Source organism: Tympanuchus pallidicinctus, unplaced genomic scaffold (genome assembly GCF_026119805.1).
Source record: "Tympanuchus pallidicinctus isolate F22 unplaced genomic scaffold, pur_lepc_1.0 scaffold22, whole genome shotgun sequence".
Lineage (NCBI taxonomy): Eukaryota > Metazoa > Chordata > Aves > Galliformes > Phasianidae > Tympanuchus > Tympanuchus pallidicinctus.
In genome coordinates this window covers 40,569,395-40,589,009 of record NW_026294739.1, presented here as the reverse complement: position 1 = coordinate 40,589,009, position 19,615 = coordinate 40,569,395, and the positions used below count along the sequence as shown (strand labels likewise).

The following is a 19,615-nucleotide window of genomic DNA, read 5'->3' as shown; positions in this document are numbered from 1 at the left end:
AATAATTTTCCCCAAGTCCAGGCTGTTTTGCCCCTGATGGGCAAACATTGTGTTTGATCTTTACCCTGATCTTTTCCTTTCAAAGAGTGGGAGTGAGGTGGTGGCTGGCTGAGATACAGCTAATAATGACACACCATGCTTTGTGTTTGGGCCCTCCCTTTATTTCTAAAACACATGCTCAGAGATGAGGGCTGCACTTCTGCAGGTGTTTCCTGATGCCAATCATGGTGCCAAATAAACCCTTGTGTCCTTCAGGTAAGGGAGAGAACGAGTGAAATGCTTGTCTGTGGTTTTACTGCTTACAGTGAGCCTAAGCCGCACCAGGAGGAAGGGTTTGTAAGGAGCAAAGAATGATGGCTTTCTAAAACAGTTCACAAGCTGGGGAAGGATGACACAATTTTCAGAAGAACAGACATAAAACTTTTCCTTGGATATCATTCATCTGTAATGCTGTTCTGTGTTTCCCAGTCTGACATGCTACCATGCTTCCTTTCCACTTAGCCAGTTTGCAGTTCCCAAGGTAAGGCAATTAAAGTGCTTGCTTATTTTCAGGGAAAGAAAAAATCTGTTCCTTCTTCCTCCACTACCTCTGATTTTTAGCTGCTGTCTTAAATTTAAGAAACTGGGGCTTTTAGATTAATTAAAAAAAAAAAAAAAGAAAAAGTCTTTAAACTGATTAATGAGTCTGTGGAGAAGGGGTGGCTCAGGGCTGCTGCTTTGCAGTCCCCTCGAGTCAGAGTGGGGCAGAACAGGGCTGGTGCTTCCAGCTGGGGTCAGCCACAGCTCAGCCAAACTAAAGAAAGAAAACTGCAGACTAAAGGAGTGGAGTAACTGCTTTTTCTTTTTTCTTTTTTGCAGTTTAGGAATGTTCTAAAGCCACAAAATACAGTTTTCTGTATTCTCGGATATGTGAGGAAGAGTTCCTTACTGAAAAGTACAGTGTAGCTTCCAAGAGGTCTGAAATGGTGCAGTTAATGAGGACTCCTGGAAATCATACCTGGCTTTTGGCAGCAGTGCTTACAAGTTAAACCAATTCTGCACAACACTAGGAAAGGAAATGAAGGCCAGTGAGTTAGTTATTTTGACAGGCAGTTGCCAATACAAAGGTCAGTCATTTTCAAGTTCAAAAAAAGTAATTCCATTATTATGGGCTTTTTTTCCTCTCCAGTATTTGAAAGGAAGCAACTTTGTTAACTGACATATTATAGTATTCTTTTAAAAATGTTTTATGCTGTTTTATGCAGTTTTTTTAGTGCACCCTCACATCTTTGCATGCTAGGGTTTGAAAATTTTGGTCTGAAGTAACAACAGAGCTTCCAGCTTCTTTCCTCTCTGCTGAAGTGCTGTGAGAATCCTCTTTCTAAGAGCACTTCAAGAGAGACTAGAGAGAGCCTCCTAGTTCCTGCTGTGGGAGGGCAAGGTAGGATTTCTTATCCATTCTCTCTTCTGTTGAGGGGTGTTCTAGTTGCTCTAGTAAACTAAACTGAAGGCTTGGAGGGATAGATTGCTATCTTTCAAGTCCTACCAATGAAACTGGAAGGGTGAAAGAAAGAACTGCTGCTTACAGGGCAATGCATTTAACTTTTTGGAATCTATATTGCTCAGGGTGAAGCAAAACAAGTGAATCCTGCTTTTGGTAGTGCAGTGCTTTCCTTGCCTTTCCATTAGATGCTCTCTCCTGGAGAGCTTTGCAAATCTGAAGTTCATCTACCAAACATATCTTCTGTGTTTTAATGCCCTCTTCCTTCCAGCTATTCTGAATTTTGCTGTGTTAAATCTTCTGTTTTCAGAACTTCTCCCAGAGATACATGCAGTTAGGACACCTGATTCCTAGTTAGATGATGCATCTCCTTTTTCTGTGCTTTTGTATTTCGTTTCCTGACACTTAGCAACTGATGCTGGAGGTAGGCAGCACCAATTTCAGTAATCAAGGCAGAAATTGCAGGGGCTTCATACACCTGATGGTTCTTATTCTGTCGTGTGGGCTCTGATGTCTCTCCAGTTCACAAATGCAATCTGTTTTTTCAGGGCAGTTCAAACTAGCCTATCCTCTCAACAGTTAGTGACTGGGTTTGTCTCTACATGCATGAAAGTGGTATTTAGTGCAGTAGTTCTGACTCAGCTCTGTATCCAAAACTGCAGATCAAACAAGCTTTTTATTCTTAACATGGGAAGCTTCCTTACTCTCCTTCAGAGTCTGTTGTGCTTTCTTTCCTGGGTGAGGGCCCTACTCTTCTCACATCTCCAACACGGAGTCTCTCCAGCACGGTGTCCACAGGCACAACTTCTTGGTCAGGCTGTTCTCTTTTGACCTGGTAAGCCAGGCTGATGTAGGCATCTAGCATCTGATCATTGATCTTGGGATCAATCCTGCAGAAAGCTGCCTTCAGATCATCTGCATCCACCTCTCTGCTTGAAAAAACAATTCGGTCACTTGCACTGCTATGGTATAGGATAGGAATGCCCAAGCATTTGTACCACAATGAAAATCTGTGTTGCTCAAAATGCACGTTTGTTCAATGTTATCAATGGTGGGAGTTTTTAATATGCATGTAATAAATTACTAAATCAAACTGAAAAGAAATTAGGGAGAGTTAGTTTGTGATCACCTGGGAAGACTTTCATTTTCCTCTGTTAAGCATTTTTTTACCCTTTGTTATATAACTATGCTTTTCCTTGCTAATTCAGTGCCTGTAAAAGACAGCATCAAACTTGCTGTGCATCCAGCCCACCTTTACTGTTTCCCTCATTGCTTGGTGCCTGGCACAAAGCTTCTTTTCTATGCAGTTGCTCCATCCTGTTTGTCTTGATTTGAGGTGGGATTATTTCTCAGATTTTTGCCTTCAGGTCTGCAGCTGTCAGTCCAGTTTGCTTCTCTCACTCCTCAGAACTAATCTGAGTATATACAGGACTTTGCTACTGTTTTTAGAGAGCCGAGGGATATCGAGATTAACTTCAAGTACTGAAGGGGATTATGACCAGCACAGCCAACTTTCTCCACTCACTGCTTGCCATAGCCCTTACAGGTTGTCTGTCCTTCCTCTTTACCTTGTGCCCATTTGTTCCAGCTGAGCCTGTTCACTAGTTAGGAGGTTTCTCAATCTGACCCTGGCTTCCTCAGCAAGTCCTAGGTACCCTTTGCATCTCCAGTTCCCACGCTGACCTCTCCATGCTTTGTCTCATGCTGTTTTTCCTTGGTAAAAGCTAGTAATCCCTGACTTGTTACCTCCCCTTCTCTGTAGCCACTCGCTGCTGCTTGCCAGTACCTCCAGCCCATGTCCCCAAATGCTCCTCCTTGTCTAAATGCTCCCAGCACAGCCTTCTCTTTTCTCTCTGCCATTTTGGCTCCCAGTGCACCTGCAGCTCTCTTCTTGACTCCTGCAGGGGGTTCGGCCAATGGTCATTCCAGAAGCTTTCTGCCTGTCCTGTGTGTGTTGATCTCACTTATTCTCTGTTTTCCCTGGCTGTCAGGCGAGACTCCTGACTGACCACAGTTTCCCTTGCTCAGCTCAGACTTGAGCAGCACGCCTTGTGTAGCATAGGTGCTCAGCCTAAGCCCAGTGCCCTGGTGGCTCCCAGGATCCTCCTTCTTTCTTGCCTCTCTCCACACTAAGGTTGTTGTTAGGGACCTCATCCTCTGCACTGCTTGAGCATCTTTATCGGGTCCCTGCAAGTTCAAATCCAGCCCCAGCACATGGGCACAGTGAGTTTGGAGGGGTGACAAGGAGAAAGGCACAAGGAGAAAGGAGTGGGGAAGTGGGCAATGAAAAGACCCAAATGTATGGCACAGCAGGTATTCAAATCTGAGTCCCTGCACAGGAGCGATGTGCTCCTGTGTCCACGGGGGGATTCTGATCCACTGTCCCCACCCCTATCAGCCCACTCCTTTGTACGTACGTTACATCTCCCAGGCTCTTCTTTAGCTCTTGCAGGTACTCCTGCTTCTCACTGACATACTGGCTCCTGAGCTTTGCAACAAAAGGTTCAGGGTTGCCCTCTTCATCCTGAAAGAATTTAGAGCACGGATCACGTGTTCCTCCATCCCAGTAAGAGTCATTCCCCACTGTAAGTTAAAATAGCTCTCGTAGAAATGGAATTTCTATATGAAAAGGGAAAATAAAATCAGGAAAAACTCTTTCACAGAAAAAAAGCACAAGTTTGCATTACAGAGATCTGCAGGTGGTTTTCAGAGCCTGTGGTGTGCAGTGCAGCTATAGTAGTTGGATAAGCAGTCTGACCAGCCTAATTTCAGTATTTTGCTTAAACCCAAGTCAAAAAGAAAACTTATGTGAACTTACTTCTTCGAATAAGGATGTGTAGTCAATGAGGTCTTCATCACTGTCCAGATTAAACCTGCTTGCATCAACCAGCTCTTGGATTGCATCTCTTCTTTTCAGAGGAAAAGCCTCCCTCAGAGCCATTCTGCTTGGAGACAGGCAACAGCATGTGAGCAGTTAATGAGTGCTGGTATGGACGGCAGCATTTTAAGCTAGCAGAGTGTGCATGTACACCGTGAGCTACATCTTCAAAACTTCATTGCCCTCAGAGAGGATACACATGTCAAGGAAGTGCATGTACCTTCAGGGAACAAAGCAAGGGTGATGATTTCAGGTGGACGTTGATGCTGAACCATTTAGGAAGTTCTGAATGCAGCATGGTGTTGGCTAGCTGGGAGCTGGCATGTCTGCACCAGAGCTGTGTTCCCAGCTGTGTGTTGGAGATGGCCCTTGCCTTAATTCTGTGCCATAGAAATGCTATCTCTAGTGAGTACAGTTTATGAAAGCACAGGTGATTGACAAATCCAATTGACAAATCCTGCACCTGGGGCAGAACTCACAGAAATGCTTTGTGACCCATGCTAGGAGCAGGAGGGAATCTGCAGGAGGGAGGGATCCACTGCAGCGGATCCTCTCTCTCTTCCCTGGGAAATGGGGCTGGGTGCAGATGCTGCCTCATCCCACTACGTGTGTGCAGCACCCCAGTGCCCTGTATCTCTTCACGGGTTTCCCAGTTTTGCTAATCAAAACCTGCAGTTCTCACATAATTCTAAAACCTTATGCTGAGTTTTACAAGTAGACGCTTGCTACGGCTGTCCTCACAAGAATTTAAGAGAGGAAAACTGTTCCCTGGGCTGTGCTGACAGATATAAATGAAGCAGATGGACTTGGCTTATCCCAGCATGCAGAGCTCAGTGTGTGGTGCTTGGCTCTTGCCTGAACTGCTTGCTGGGCAGGGACCCATTGCTGGAGCTGTCACAGGCAGCCAGCTGCTTCTGCAGGTCAGAAATCAGCTGATTCTGGTCGTGATATTGCTCTTCAGCTACCTGTGGAACAGGGAAGGTTCACAGGTCAGGAACTGACTTATCTGTTGGCCCTTGGGTTGCATTCAAGAGGGAAGCAAAACTGGGAAAGGATTGCACTCCCTTCTAAATCAGCTTTTACCTGAGCTGCTTTTAGTGATTTATAAATTGTCAAGCAACACCATGGCTTGCAGGGTGGCTGTTCACAACAGTTCCTCCTTAAGCAAACTGCTTTGGAGACAGTTGTTCACTGTCATGTGTCTTGGGGGTTGGCCTTTTTCTCCCAGGAAATAGTGATAAGATGAGAGAGAACGGCCTCAAGTTGTGCCAGGGAGGTTTAGGTTTGATATTAATAAAAATAGTGGCAATATATTGGGACAGGCTGCCCAGGGAGGTGGTGGAGTCGCTGTCCTTGGAGGTGGTCAAGAACTGCAGAGATGTGGCACTGAGGGATGTGGTCAGTGGGCATGGTGGGGATGGGCTTGATTTTAGAGGTCTTTTCCAACCTTAATGTTTCTTTGTGAACAGGCAGTGAAGTGAAGCTGCCTTGCAGAACGCTTCCCTGCCTTCTTGTTTGTCCTACCAGCAATGTCTGGGCAGAGGTGCAGCACAGGGGCACGGGTTGCCTACCTTTCCAGTGAGTATCTCATAGAACGAGCTCATGACATGGTTTGAGGGGCAGAGTCTCATGTACTCATACAGGCTGTAAGACCATTCCATAGCAGAGGCATCTCCATACTTCTTCTGGAGGTAGCTGAGAAAGAACTCAGGAAGACTGGAACGCTTTCCTGTCTGCAGATAACAAGTGAGCATCGTGCATGAGCAGCACAACTAAATCAAATCTGCCAGTCTGACTGCAGCTGTTTGCATACAGATGTGTCTTCTGGTAGGACTTCCCTGCTATTTGGTCATTCCAAGCCTTTCTTCCAGGTTTAGTCTGTACAGTCTAAAAGGTAGGTCTATGAGGAAGCTCTCCTGTTGCCGAGTCCACAAATCATCTCTTTTCTCCTAGCCCTTTTTGTGAAATACTTAGGAACTTAATACCTGTGAGGTGCTTCCCCTCCATCTGATTTAGCTAAGCTTTGTTCACGGGTTCAGACAACGTAGAGTAGTTACTGCAGAGACCTGAAGACAGACAGCAGCCCTGCTTCCCCAGGAATCTAATCTGAAAGTAAAAAGCAGCCATAGGAAACACTAAACTGTTTAGGGCTGACCTAAGGGATGTGTTTAGGCTTCTAGCTCAAGTGAAGAAATCTGTGAAGTGATTCTGCCTCTGTAAAGGTTGCTCTTGTGTCTGAGGCATGATGACAGGGCATCATACATGTCCCTAACATGAGAAGGTTCAAACACAGGCTCGTTAGCCTCCACCCACCACTCCCAACCCACCCTGGACAAAAAGGGGAAATTGTCTGCTTTTTTTTGTGTGACAAAACCAAAGCACTTTTATGCTAATTTGCTTAATAAGTGACTTTTTTTTTCTGTTCCTCCTTTTCTGTTCCTCATCTTCATTTCTTGTGGTGCCACTTGTTCCTCTGGACTTTCATAGCGGATTGGCATGGGTTAAAATCAGTCCAGAAAAACAAAACAAAAAAACCCAAACAATTGACCATGCTTTGGTGGCACAGATATTGCCAGGGCTTCCAAACCTAAGAACAGATGCTACGTAGTTGTGATGGCATCCTGGTGTACAGTGCACCAGAACATCCCAGAATAGCAGCAGTCATTCTAGTTAAGGTCTCAGATTCATGAGTGTGGTTGATTTAGCTCAGGGCTTTAGAGAAGGAAAATGACAAACCTGCTGATCTAGTGCAATTTTCTCTTTCCAGATGTCCTTCAGGATGTTCACCACATCCTTCTTAGTTGGCTTTTTGTTCTTGACTTCACCTTCATACCTCAGGTACGCAGGAACCTTGTCACCTTTGCCCTAGGAAATAGAAGAGAAACAGATGAGGCCTTCCCCTCGCTGGCATCAGTGCAGCACTGGAGCAACGTTTTGGTGACTTTCTTAGGGAGAGACGTGGAAGGACCAAGGCAGTGTTACTCTGTCCCTGAGAAAAAGTTTGGATATGTTATGAGGTGAAGATCTCTTGTAACACTGCCTTGTCCCTGTATCATTTCCTGCCTCTCCTGCTTGTCAGGGTGCAGTGCAATGGGGTGGTGTGGTTTGAATTACCTCCTGATGCCGTGGGAAGGAGTCGTTCCCCACAGTGCACTCCTGCTATGCACTCTTAGTCATTCTGGTGCTTGGCTAAGCTCATCTCAGCAGTTGTCTTTTCCAATCTTAATGATTCTATGCTTCTATACTTCAGCTGTCCTCGATCTGCTTACCCTCAGGTTCAGCTTTTCTCTTGCATCCGAGTTTCCCCAGCTCTAAAATTTTCAGTGGTTATGCTGATGGTGGGCGCCGAATACGCTGAGTCCAACCATGAACGCAACCTCCCCACCTTCTGAATGGATATTTACTACCAATGAAGCTCAGTGGAAACAAACAGAGGAGAAAGCATGCATGTACCCATCCATGGAAGGCATTCATCTCTTTTAGCACTCCTGTTCCTATCTCCTCCAGAAGCACATCCACCAGCTGATTGCTGCTCTTCCCCTCGGCCAGACGGCGCCACCGCTCCACTCCGCCAGGAATCACATCTGCAACAACAAAAAGATGCTGAGCTGTTCACAGAGGGGCATTTTTCCTGTGAGTGCTGGTTTTGTGTGAGCCCAGTGGGAGCCTTGCAATGAATACAGCTCTATAGACATCTCTTCTGCAAGCAAACGAGTGCTGAGTACAGGTGGCACCTGAACACTTTGCCCAGTTGGGTCGGGGCGTGTGGCTGCGTTCAGCTTCTTGCAGTTGGCTGTAGAAGCTGTCTCGCTCTTCTGCAGTCTCTCTGTGGATTTCCAGCAGTGTTCCATACTCCTCGTGGAGCTGCTCAAAATCCTTCCTCAGAGTCTTCATCTAAAGCATACAGAAAGGAGGGCTGTAACCAGCCACAGCAGTGGAGATTTTCTGTTGTCTGACAGATCAGGTGAGCATTCAGTTCAGCACATAGATACACAGAGAGCATTCTTGGTTAACTGCCTTTAGATTGGATGAAAAATAAACAATTCATTACTTTTTCTTGTTATCATTTCCAGAAACTTCAAATAGAATATATCAGTGATGTTTTTTTATGCTGTGTTTTTTGTTTCAAAACAGACCTTAATGCACTAGGAGAGAATGGGAGAGGTGTTTTTGTTTTGTTTTGTTTTTTGTTCTAGAAATGTTATGTGCATTTCCTTCAGATCCATTCATCTTTATTTAGAACACATTTCCTTTTCATATAATTTATTCTTGTTCGGCTGCAAGAACATCTGCAAAGATGTGGAGTCCTCAGTACAGGAGAGACAGACCTGTTGGAGTGTATCCAGAGGAGGGCCACAAAAATGATCCAAGGGATGGAACACCTTCTGCCAGGACAGGCTGAGAGCTGGGGCTGTGCAGCCTGGAGCAGAGAGGGCTCCAGGAAGACCCACGAGTGGCCTTTCAGTATCTAAAGGGGAGCTACAGGAAAGAAGTGGACAGAATCTTTAGCAGGGTCTGTGCTGACGGGACAAGGGGAAATGGTTTCAAACTCAAAGATAGCAGATTTAGGTTGGATATAAGGAAAAAGTCATCAGTGAGGGTGGTGAGGAGCAGAGAGAGAAGAATTACAGAGTTGGCCTGGTTCAGTGCATTTCTCTGATGAAATGCTAAGATACTGATGCACAACTCAAAGCCATCCTTATCATCAGACACAACAGGTTCTCCTTGGGAGAGCTTGGAGCTGGAGGGATGGCTTCTATCATGGACAGTTTTGTCTGGCTTGAGGAACCTCCTCTGGTTCTATCACAGCTGGAAAATACATTGACCTGCCTGGTGGTGGAGTCAATGGCTGGAGTTGCAGCCATGAAATGCTATTGGAGAAAGCAAAATCCAGCAAGGCAGGTAGCTGTTAGCAGCCCGGTTCAGCAGTAGTTTTAGTTTGCTGTGCTTTGGACAAAACTGTGCAGTGAATGTCAGACAAACATAGTTCAAAAGCCTGTATGTGAGTTGTGTGTACACAGTCCCTATCCTAACCTGAATACTGATACATCCCATTATCTTTGCACTCATGTGATACAGCTCAAAAATTTGGAGCTTGTGCTGACCTCCTGAAGTAAGTCAGAGTATTTCTTCTCCAGTGATTCAAAATCTTTCCTAGGCACAACGTCTCCGTACTCTGCTGTCATTGCATTCAGCTTCACTTGGGCTTTTGTGAGATCCTGCCGAGCCATCTTCAGTGCCAGAGTGAGCTTCACCACATCTTCACCCTTTTCACCTTTACACAACAAGCGTTATGGTTGGAAAAGACCACGAAGATCATCTAGCCCAACTGCCCACCCATGTCCCCTCCTAATCCCTTCCCCATGTGCTTATGGATATTTTGTTCACTAATTTAGCTTATTTTAAGAGTCAGATCATATCTGATGATATTTTGGAGACGCTTAATGCTGCACCGTGGGTGTGCAATGGGCCTCTGGGCAACACAGATCCCTACAGAGATCTACTTACCACCTTGGACCTGGTGCTGTTTCATGTCCAGCTGCTCGCTGTGCACCTCATTCAGTTTTGCTACAAGCAGTTTGCGGGCGCCGTACTCCTGGAGGTAGCGTGTGTACTCCTCAGCTACACTCATCTGCAGGTGCTCCACCTGCAGGAATTGATCAGCATCGGTGGGAAGCCTTGGGGTGGCGTGGTGAGCCTAGAGCAGAACTATGGGGCAGGTGTGGGGTAAGGGATGTGAAGTAGGAAAAAGAAACTGGAGCAGGAGAGTGGCAAGAAATAACACTGTAGGAAAGGATGGTTAGGGAGAAACATGCCAGAAAGGTTTGGACTCCAGAGAAGGTTGCTGAAGAGTGCTCTGTCTGTGTTTTGCCTTTCAGAGAGCGAATTAGATACAGTTCATGCTGAGTTCCAAGGTTTCTCTATTGTAATTCCATCCCCCAAAAAAGCAGCAGGCAGCTTGGAGAGCTCCTGTGATTCTGGTGAGAACTCTGAAGGCAAACCGTGTGCCTCCCCTTCCCCCCAAAAGCAAACTGTATGTAAATTCTCAGTTGCCTCAGAGATCGTTCAGTTTATCCCCATATGAGGCTTGTAAATACCAACAAGTGGAGGAAACAAAGGGAAGTCTAGAAATGCTAAGGGAAGAAATATTTTTGAGTGTTTCAATCTATGTGCTGAAGCCCAAGTCTCCAAGGTTCAACAAATGCTATCTCCACGACTGTGGAGTCTACAGTCTGTGCAGAAGCTGGTTGTCTGGGACAGCAGCTACAAGTCAAGGCTTCTGGTAGCAGCACAGCCAGCCCTAAGGGAACACGGATGTTCTTGAGATCCAGCATTTCTACAGTGCCAGCTGCTCACCACCAGCTGCAGTACTTCTCCTGGCACTAAAGGATGAGCACCTGGGAGGAAGAGATCAGATGGATCCAGGTGAAGCTGGGAGGTGTTTGACCTGTAGCCTTACTTACCTGAGTCTGAAGAGAACTCTTCTCTTCCTTCATGTTGTCAATAAACTTTAACAAATGGTGTTTCTCTTGCTTTAAAGTATTTATTTCCACTTTCTCCTTTTCCTGCAGTGCTAATATCTGCTGGGTGCACTCCTCAGACACGGTGGTGACCATGGCCTTCAAGGGCTCTAGGGCACGGATTGTCTCCTTCTGATGAGCTAAAGAGAGCAGAGGTAAGTTCTTACAATGAGCAACAAAACCTGAATTTTACTTGAATTTTGTCTCCTTGAGTATTTCAGGCTTTGTGGCAATGAACACTGATGATGCCATCATGCTTCACTAGGTTGTCATCATTTAAGCACAGGCAGCATACAGAGCTGAAGATAGCTGCTGATTAGTGGTTTACCTGGCTTTGTAAAGGCATGGTCTTCACAAACTTAGATTGGCTTTCTTGTCTCCAAATGCAAGGCCTTGTGCCACCTGCATACAAACTTGTCTACACACTCTCCTCTCTTTTCAGGGACGTGTTGCCCTCTCTTCATTTCTCTTTTTCATCAGTACAACTAATACAGAACTCATTATATTGGCTTTACTGCCATCTGTGCTTTTCACTCTCAACTATTTCCCCTTTGAATTGATTATTTTTCCTAAAGGCACTTATCTGAGGGGATTGGTGTGAGTGCTTGGGTGCCAGATCCCAGTCACGTGGTAGAACTCCACCTGTCACCACCTCCTTGTTGTGGAAGCTTGCTTTTATGACTAAATGAAATTCCACCACAAGAAGATGTAATTCAAATGAGGCTGTGGCAAAGGTTTTCCTTGCTGAATAATGCATACATTCTCTCTCCTGAACAGGATAGAAATGCTGGCAGATACTGAGTAATGTCACTTGCAGACATTTTCCTCTTTGCCAGAACTCTAATATAAGTATTCATGTACAAATACCATGCAGCAGACTCTGTATTTTAAAACCTAAAATGCATGCATAAATCTAAAAACAGGAATGACTTTTCTTATTATAGTTGGGTGTGAGTTTCCTTCCTGTGCTGTAACTGTACCAAAGGTTTTTCTGAGCTCTTTCACTATGACGCTGGTACCAGGCCAGCTCCCCAGAAGATGGCAAAAATGAGAGCACTAGCATAGCTCACTTGGTGTGAACAAAGAACACTATGTTGTGTCATTGGAGAGTTTCACAACTGGCTGCTGACCACTTGGCAAGGAGGAATCAATAAAACATCTTGAGTAGAAAATATGCTTAAAGAAAGATAATAATAATTGAAAAGTAAGCTTCAGCACAATACAGGCTATGGAACTGACACTAGTAATCCCCTGGGAGCTGAAGGAATATCTTCTGAAGAGTTCCAGAAGGAAACTGTTAGTAAAATGTTCTGATGTAACGATTAATATTGATTCGTTGATCTTGCACTGTGCAAAGATTTCTGCCTACAGTGAGGGACTATAGGTAGGCAGTCAGGTAACAGCTACTGGGATAAACGACACATTTTATTGGAGAAACTGTCCCGTTAGAAAAGTGTTGACAGCTGTAAGCTGCTCAGTGTGACAGGAGTTCCCAATGAGAAGCTATTTCTAGTGCACTGTTTACAAAGCACTGCTATCACTGTGGCATCTGAGAGCCAAGAGGGGTTTAAAGGCACACCACAAATGGACAGGGAACAGCCAGTTCAGCTCTCTGCCCTGCCCTGCTTCAGGAGTAATGCAAGCTTCAAGTTACCACTGCAAGTGCATCCAAATATATCAGTATGATATACTCTGCTATCAGCATGGTGGTTTCAGAAAAGCTGGGGTACAGATGTTGCCTGAACTGTGTGTGTGGTGAAGATCATAAGGATAAATAACTACAGAAAAACCTTCAATCTAAATAATAAAGGTCTGAAAAATATATATATAAAAACACCTGTTATGTATGAGGGAAGTAGACTCCCATGTGGGAAGACTTCATTAACAGACCAGGAAGGTAGTTTTATCATTTGACATGTTTGTATGTCCCTCAAAGAGAACTATTCTATGTGAATATTTAGAATGTTCATTCTATATATATATATCTTCAATATGTAATTAGCTGTGTAAGACTACATCTCCATCAGTGTTTTCCCCTCAGAGGTCAAAGTCCAAGAGCTTACCCAGGGTGGCTTCATACTCATTCTTTATAGCTGACAGCAAGGGCTTGTAGGTCTTGAAGTTATCTATGAAGAATTCAAAGATCTCTCTGTAGGGCTAAGAGAGGAAAGAGAGCTTGAGAAGACGTTGTTCATTTCTCAGAATTCAGATAGTTGGGCCCTGATGGGACAGCCCATGTGCTGTCCTCAGCAGAGTAAAACTTGTTTGGGGGGGACAGTCAGAGTGCCATGTTGAATGTGAGCCTGGGAGGGCTTTGCTAGCAATAGTAATGTTCTCACTGAGCATACCTCACTACTGAATGCAACTAAACATGTCGTGTCATCCAGTAAAAAAGTACTTTCCAAGAATAACATTCATGAAACCTCTGTTTTCTCTTGCTGTTAATCACCCATCCGTAATCAGTTGATTAACTGACAGTTGGACTTGATGATCCTAGTGGTCTTTTCCAGTCCTAAAGATTCTGTGGTTGTTTCCCTCCATTCTTTTCCATTTACCACATTCCTTTCTTATCACTACAGGATTCCTCTGGGAATTAGAATTCATGCAGAGAAACTCTAATCCAAATGTGTCACTCAGCATAAATGCTCTGATTGTGTTTTGAATTAAAGTGGTTTTCAGTGTCTTCAGTAGCTGTGTTCTCAAACGTTCACAACAAACCCCCAGGGGCAGGCCTGATAAAAACTTAATTTTGGGGATCCTGGTTAAGCAAAAGCTTGACAAGGAGCCCCATTCTTGTCATGTGCAGAGACATAATTATAGAATCACAGAATGGCCAGGGTTGGAAGGGACCGCAAGGATCACGAAGCTCCAACCCCCTGCCACACGCAGGGCCACCAACCTCCACGCTTAATGCTACACCAGGCAGCCCAGGGCCCCATCCAACCTGGCCTTGAACACCTCCAGGGATGGACGGGGCATCACAGCCTCTCTGGGCAGCTGTTCCAGCACCTCACCGCTCTCATAGCAAAGAACTTCACAAATGAAAGCTTTTGAAATGAAAATTTTGGAGCCTACACCTTGCTTTATGGTTTAGGCAGGAGTCTTTGGGAGCTCAGTGAGTAAGTAGTTTCACACCCCCTTCATTTTACCATGTCTTTTTGAAGCCTTGGGCTTTGATTTGAAAATGGAAAGTTACACAAGCTGTGGAGCATACTACTCAACAACATATAAACCCAATGTACAAACAAATGACATTCTGAGTAAGTTCTCTATTGTGAGCTGTGAACCAGGCTATCTCATACAAACTATATTTGCCTACTTTTCCCACCTACTTTTTCCTTTGGATGACCAGTTTGAGTAACCCATCTCAGTATGTTGTTCCAAGTCAACAGAAACTTGGATCTGACCTGCAGCTTCAGTTCCTGGGAGATCCCTTTAGTCAGGGCAAGAGTCTGCAGCTCTTTCCTTAAGTAAGACTCCAGTTGTTCCAGGTGACGTGGCTTTGGAATGGTAAGAAGGGCCTGTTCATTGCTGCAGAGACACAAGAGAACAGACATCAGCTCAAGGACTTGGGTTTTGTTCCTACTGCCTGCTGCTACCAGTCAGAACCAATAATGTTATTTTTTATGCTCAAGTTTTATTGGGTAAGCCAACCTCGTTGTTCACAATGCTGGGAGAGATCCTGCTCTGTAAATTCCTGGTTTCCAAACCCTGCTACTAGCTGTCCTGTGGCTTAGCTTACCTAGGTGTTCTCTCCTCTGGGGCACTGCAGGGTTTGTGATTCCTTAGGACTGTCTGGCCGGCTGCAAATGCGGGCCACATGGACCATTGGCCTCTAACAGAAAGCTGGAAAGACTGGAGAGAGAAAGAATTATGTTTGAAGAGCACTGCAAACACAAAAGAGAGCCAAAATGAGGCTGAAATATCCCCGACAATGCCTCACAGTCAATCTAACTGCCCAGCAGGACGGTGGGATAGAAATACAACCTAAATGCAAATGGAAACAAAACACGTGACTTTTGTGGACCTTAACCACTCATCAGTTGGTTGCTACGTGCCTTCTTGGTACTCATTTATGCATAATTTGGATATAGTTTTCACCACACTACTTTGTCTGCTGACACACACTATGGAGCAGGCGTTCCTGAAGGCTGGAAGATGCTCTAAACAACTTTTTTTCTTCTTTATTTTGGACTATATGTGTCAAAATCTGGCTTTAGCATCTGGCATATACATCCACAGCAGCTGTCGCAGCCCAAGAACAGTGTTTATATTCCACTCCTCTTCCCTCCACCCTTAAAACCTGAACTCACCAGAGCCTTCTGTTTCTTGGACAGGGCAGGTTTCACACTGCAGATGTGTGTTTGGCAACTGGTAATCTTCGAGGAAGATTCAGGAGAGGTCCTGTGCAACAGCAGGGAAGAGACTTTTCAAAAGCCACAGAATTAACTGAATATTCTGTTGGAGGTTGTGAATCTGGGTGATGTATACCTAAAGTAGCTAGTTGTGATGTGCCTGATGGGTGGAAAAAACCAACAGGGTGATGTAGACAGAGCAATGAGGAGATTTGTGGTACAGCTGAACACCAGGACTGGCACAACAGAATCACAGAATGGCCAGGGTTGGAAGGGACCTCAAGGATCACGGAGCTCCAACCCCCTGCCACATGCAGGACCACCAACCTCCACATTTCACAGCAGCCCAGGCTGCCCAGGGCCCCATCCAACCTGGCCTTGAACACCTCCAGGGATGACATTAACATCTTTATCAATGACAGAGTCAGCAGATTTGCTGACGACACCAAGCTGAGTGGTGCAGCTGACACAGTGGAAGGATGGGATGCCATTCAGAGGGATCTCAGCAGCCTTGAAAAGTGGGCCTGGGGGAGCCTAATGAGGTTCAACACAGCAAAGTGCAAGGTTTTGCACTTGGGCCGGAGGAATCCCAGGCATCCATGCAGACTGGAAGGAGCTCCTTGAGAGCAGCCCTGCGGAGAAGGACCTGGGGATCCTGATGAATGAAAAGCTTAACATGAGCCAGCAGAAAGCAAATGGAATCCTGGGCTCCATCAGCAGAGGGGTGGCCAGCAGGGACAGGGAGGCGATTGTCCCTCTCTACTCTGCCCTTGTGAGGCCCCATCTGCAGCACTGTGTGCAGGTCTGGAGCCCCCAGTGCAAGAAAGACAGGGAGCTGTTGGAGAGAATCCAGAGGAGGGCAAAAAGATGATCAGAGGGCTGGAGCACCTCCTGTATAAAGACAGGCTGAGGGAGCTGGGCTTGTTCAGCCTGGAGAAGAGAAGGGTGGTGGGAAAATTAGGGGGTGATCTAATTGCAGCCTTTCAGTACCTAAAGGGAGCCTATGAACAAGAGAGGAATCAACTCTTTGGAAGGGTAGATAACAGCAGGACAAGGGGAAATGGTTTTAAGTTGAAGGAGGGAAGATTGAGGTTGGATGTCAGGGGGAAGTTGTGTACTGTGAGAGCGGTGAGGTGCTGGAACAGCTGCCCAGAGAGGCTGTGATGCCCCGTCCATCCCTGGAGGCGTTCAAGGCCAGGTTGGATGGGGCCCTGGGCAGCCTGGGCTGCTGTGAAATATGGAGGTTGGTGGCTCTGCATGGCACAGGGGGGTTGGAGCCTCATGATCCTTGCGGTCCCTTCCAACCCGGGTCATTCCGTGATTCTGTGACATTGGGTGCTTTGCTCCTTGTGGCAGTGAGAGCAGCCGAGCTGAGCCCTTTGCTGGGCAAATCTGAGCGAGCTGATCTTCTGAAGAGGTGAGGTTCGAAACAGAGCTGGAACAGTGCTGTCTGAGTCAGGAGCTGGGACTTGGGATCCCAAAAATGCCCGTGAAGCTGCTTCTCTGGGGTGGCCATAGTGCTGGCCAGCAGAACTGGCAAACCATGGAAAAAATACAGCCAGGACCAGGCTTTCCTAGAAGCAGGTGGGTGTAGGAGAAAGGCCTTTCAATGAGTGAACCTACACTCACGTCGGTGCCCGGCCGCACCCAGCCGATTCCCTCCCTTGAGATACGTATCAGCGCCGATACAATCCCCGCCCGCCGCTCCCCGGGCAGCACAGCGCGGGGCTCTCAGCTCCCCACGTACGAGAGATGCCCCGCAGGTCGGATCGCCGCGCTCTGCCGCTCACCGCCTCTCAGCCCGCCTAGCCGCCATGCCCCGCGGTGCCGCCTGTTTACGCCCGTCGCCATGGAGACGGCCGCCTCAGGACCCCCCGCCCGCCGCCATAGCTGCCCGCGCCGCGCCTGACGCCGTTCGCCGCTCTCACCGCGGCCCGGCCCCGGTCCAGCGACGGGTGAGCTATGCGAGGCGGCCTCGATCGGAGCGAGGCCGTCCGAATAGCTCCGTTCGTCCGTCTGACCGGGCGGCCGAAACAGGGCCCTGCGCGGAGGCGGCGCGGCGGACACCGGCGGCGGCGCGGCGGCCTCTCGGCCGCCCCTCGGCGCCTCGTTGCCCCGAGGCATTCTGGGAGCGGGAGTCCTGAGCGCGGCCCGACGCCGCTCGGCCCCGCGCAGAGGAGACACGTTTCCCACAGCACGGCGCGCTGCGGGAGGGGGCGTGGCCTCGCGCGCGGGGCCTATCGGTACTTGTAGTCCCAGCGACTGCATACGGCGGGCGGGAGGTGGTGGGTCGGACTCCGCTTCCCGTCGGGCAGCGCGGCCCCATTGTGGGCACGCTAGCAGCCCATTGGCCGGTGGCCGGAGCCGGGCTTCGCTCCCCGCCCGGTGACACAAAGCGAATCCAAGATGGCGGAGGCGGGCGCGGGGAGCCCGCACGGGGGGGACGCGGCGGCTCCGGGGCCGCCCGAGGAGCAGGAGCTGAGCCGGCGCCTCCGCCGCCTTTACCCGGCCGTCAACCAGGAGGAGACGCCGCTGCCGCGCTCCTGGAGTCCCAAGGACAAGTACAACTACATCGGCCTCTCACAGGGCAACCTGCGCGTCCACTACAAAGGTGCCGGGTCGCGGCGGCTCTGCTCGCGTTCCCTCGGCCGGGACGGGACCGGCCGGCTCCGCTACTCTGGGGGGAAAGGTTGCGGGGTGCCGGGCTGCGGGAGCGGGGCTCGGGGAGGGCGGGGGGGGCTGAGGGCTGCGGGACGAGGAGCCGTCCCGGCGCTGCGGGGTCGGGGATCGCGGCGATGCGGCCCTTCCAGGCGCTCCCTGCCCTGCACGGCACGGCGATGCCCCTTTCCTGCCCGCTCGGTAAACACTGATGTCATTCCCCTCTTGCGTAATGGAGCTGCGTGCCGCTGCTGTGCGGCGCTGGGATGGCAGCTCTGCGATGGCGGCACCGTGTGCCCCGCCGGGTTCCTTCCAACGGCGACAGCGACGGGGGTTCATCGGGAAGGAGGGTGGCAGAGCTGCTCTGCTGCTTTCAGTGCGATGAAAACACTCCAGTCGTTTTCAGGTGGAAGGAGAAGCCGCCCCTCAATCCGCGCGGCAGATCCCGGTGTCCCAGCGCTGACTCTTCTCTTCTTTCCCAGGTCATGGTAAGAATCACAAAGACGCCGCCTCGGTCAGGGCCACGCATCCCATCCCTGCAGCTTGTGGCATTTATTACTTCGAAGTGAAGATTGTCAGTAAAGGCAGAGATGGGTGAGTGCCTTGAGTACCTGCCTGCAATTCCGTCTGGTGTTGGCCATCCCGCTGCACTGCTGCCTTCCCAGGGCCGTGCCTTCAGTTCAGCATTGCAATGGTTGACTCGTGGGGAAGTTACGTGTTGTGGTACATGTAATGCAGAGGCATTCAGACATTTCTGTTACCTGCAGTTTGCTATGAGCAGTTACATCAATGTTAGAAATTCAGGGTGTCACTTGCAATGTGAATTATGGTATTTTTTTCCCCTTGCTGGCTGGGTCTGGACGCTTCAAACCCTGGAATTACAAAGAATTATGGCACGATAGGGGTTGCCTGGGAACCTAGCCCTCAGTCCTAGAATCGCTTCCATTGGAAGGGCCCCTTAGAGGCCATCTGGTCCCAGTGAGCAAAGACACCCACAGCTCCATCAGTGCTCACAGCCCCGTTCCCTGACCTTGGCTGTCTGCAGGGATGGGGCAGCAGCAGCTCTCTGTGCAGCCACTGCCTCACCAACCTTAGTGTAAAGAACTTCCTATCTCCAATCTAACCTGGAGAGCTCTTTCAGTTTGAATCCATCTCCTCTTGTCCTTTGCCAGCACCAAAGAGTCTGTGCCTTTCGAGACAGATGGAATTAACAATATAAGGATTTCACTTTTGTTAGTTTTCTACTGCAATATGGAGGTAAATATGGTGAAATGTGCTGAAATGTGGGCAGGCTTCAAAGCGAGCAATTCTGAAGACAGGTGAGGATGAGAGCCACCAATCACTGAGTTCCTCTGCCTGAACCCTTGGTCAGGTGATGACACATGGCTGTTTTCATTAATCTATCTCATGAGAAAAAAATGTAGGACTCGGGATCTAACCTGTGGGTGCTGTGTTCTAAGTCATCATGAGCTGTGATCCAAACAAGATGTGCAATGAAGAGGAAAGGGAGGGACCTGGAAATTAATTTAGGATTGTTGGGTGTTTGCATGGGGAAGAGGAGTCATAGTGTTACTTGAGCACTGGAAGGAGAACTGAGACTGTTTTTTAGAAGCTTCGTATCCATGATGAACATAAAGATTCTTTTATAGAGGGGAAACTGTAGTGTTTGTGAATAGAGGCTGGGATCTGTGAAACTTAGACTGTTTCTAGTCTAAGTCCTGAA

The 19,615-nt window shown here is 47.9% G+C and overlaps 2 protein-coding genes and 1 long non-coding RNA gene across 4 annotated transcripts in view; 2 read left to right on the top strand and 1 right to left on the bottom strand.

Annotated features, from left to right (window-relative positions):
* Positions 1-123: 123 nt before the first annotated feature.
* Positions 124-15,605, bottom strand: TSNAXIP1 (translin associated factor X interacting protein 1). Its single transcript, XM_052686157.1, has 15 exons — positions 15,193-15,605; positions 14,622-14,734; positions 14,287-14,410; positions 12,943-13,036; positions 10,823-11,019; positions 9,867-10,005; positions 9,464-9,633; positions 8,093-8,252; positions 7,812-7,942; positions 7,095-7,223; positions 5,930-6,091; positions 5,214-5,323; positions 4,299-4,422; positions 3,898-4,004; positions 124-2,409 (listed from the first exon to the last, which is right to left on the bottom strand). Exons 2-15 carry the CDS (start codon positions 14,699-14,701, stop codon positions 2,181-2,183), a joined length of 1,956 nt encoding a protein of 651 aa, XP_052542117.1. The 5' UTR covers positions 14,702-14,734; positions 15,193-15,605; the 3' UTR covers positions 124-2,180.
* Positions 8,242-12,949, top strand: LOC128082227 (uncharacterized). Its single transcript, XR_008207588.1, has 3 exons — positions 8,242-8,322; positions 9,517-10,784; positions 10,931-12,949. It is a non-coding gene; the product is annotated as an uncharacterized LOC128082227 (long non-coding RNA).
* Positions 15,606-17,617: 2,012 nt separating the features above from the next.
* Positions 17,618-19,615, top strand: part of RANBP10 (RAN binding protein 10) — a 54,441-nt gene continuing 52,443 nt past the window's right edge. Inside the window, exons 1-2 of one of the 2 annotated variants that reach the window (XM_052686160.1) lie at positions 17,618-17,845; positions 18,375-18,486. In XM_052686160.1, coding sequence (XP_052542120.1) covers positions 17,641-17,845; positions 18,375-18,486 — 317 coding nt within the window. In that variant the 5' untranslated portion in view covers positions 17,618-17,640. The remainder of the gene's footprint in view (positions 17,846-18,374; positions 18,487-19,615) is intronic. The other variant, XM_052686159.1, reaches the window with a different exon arrangement.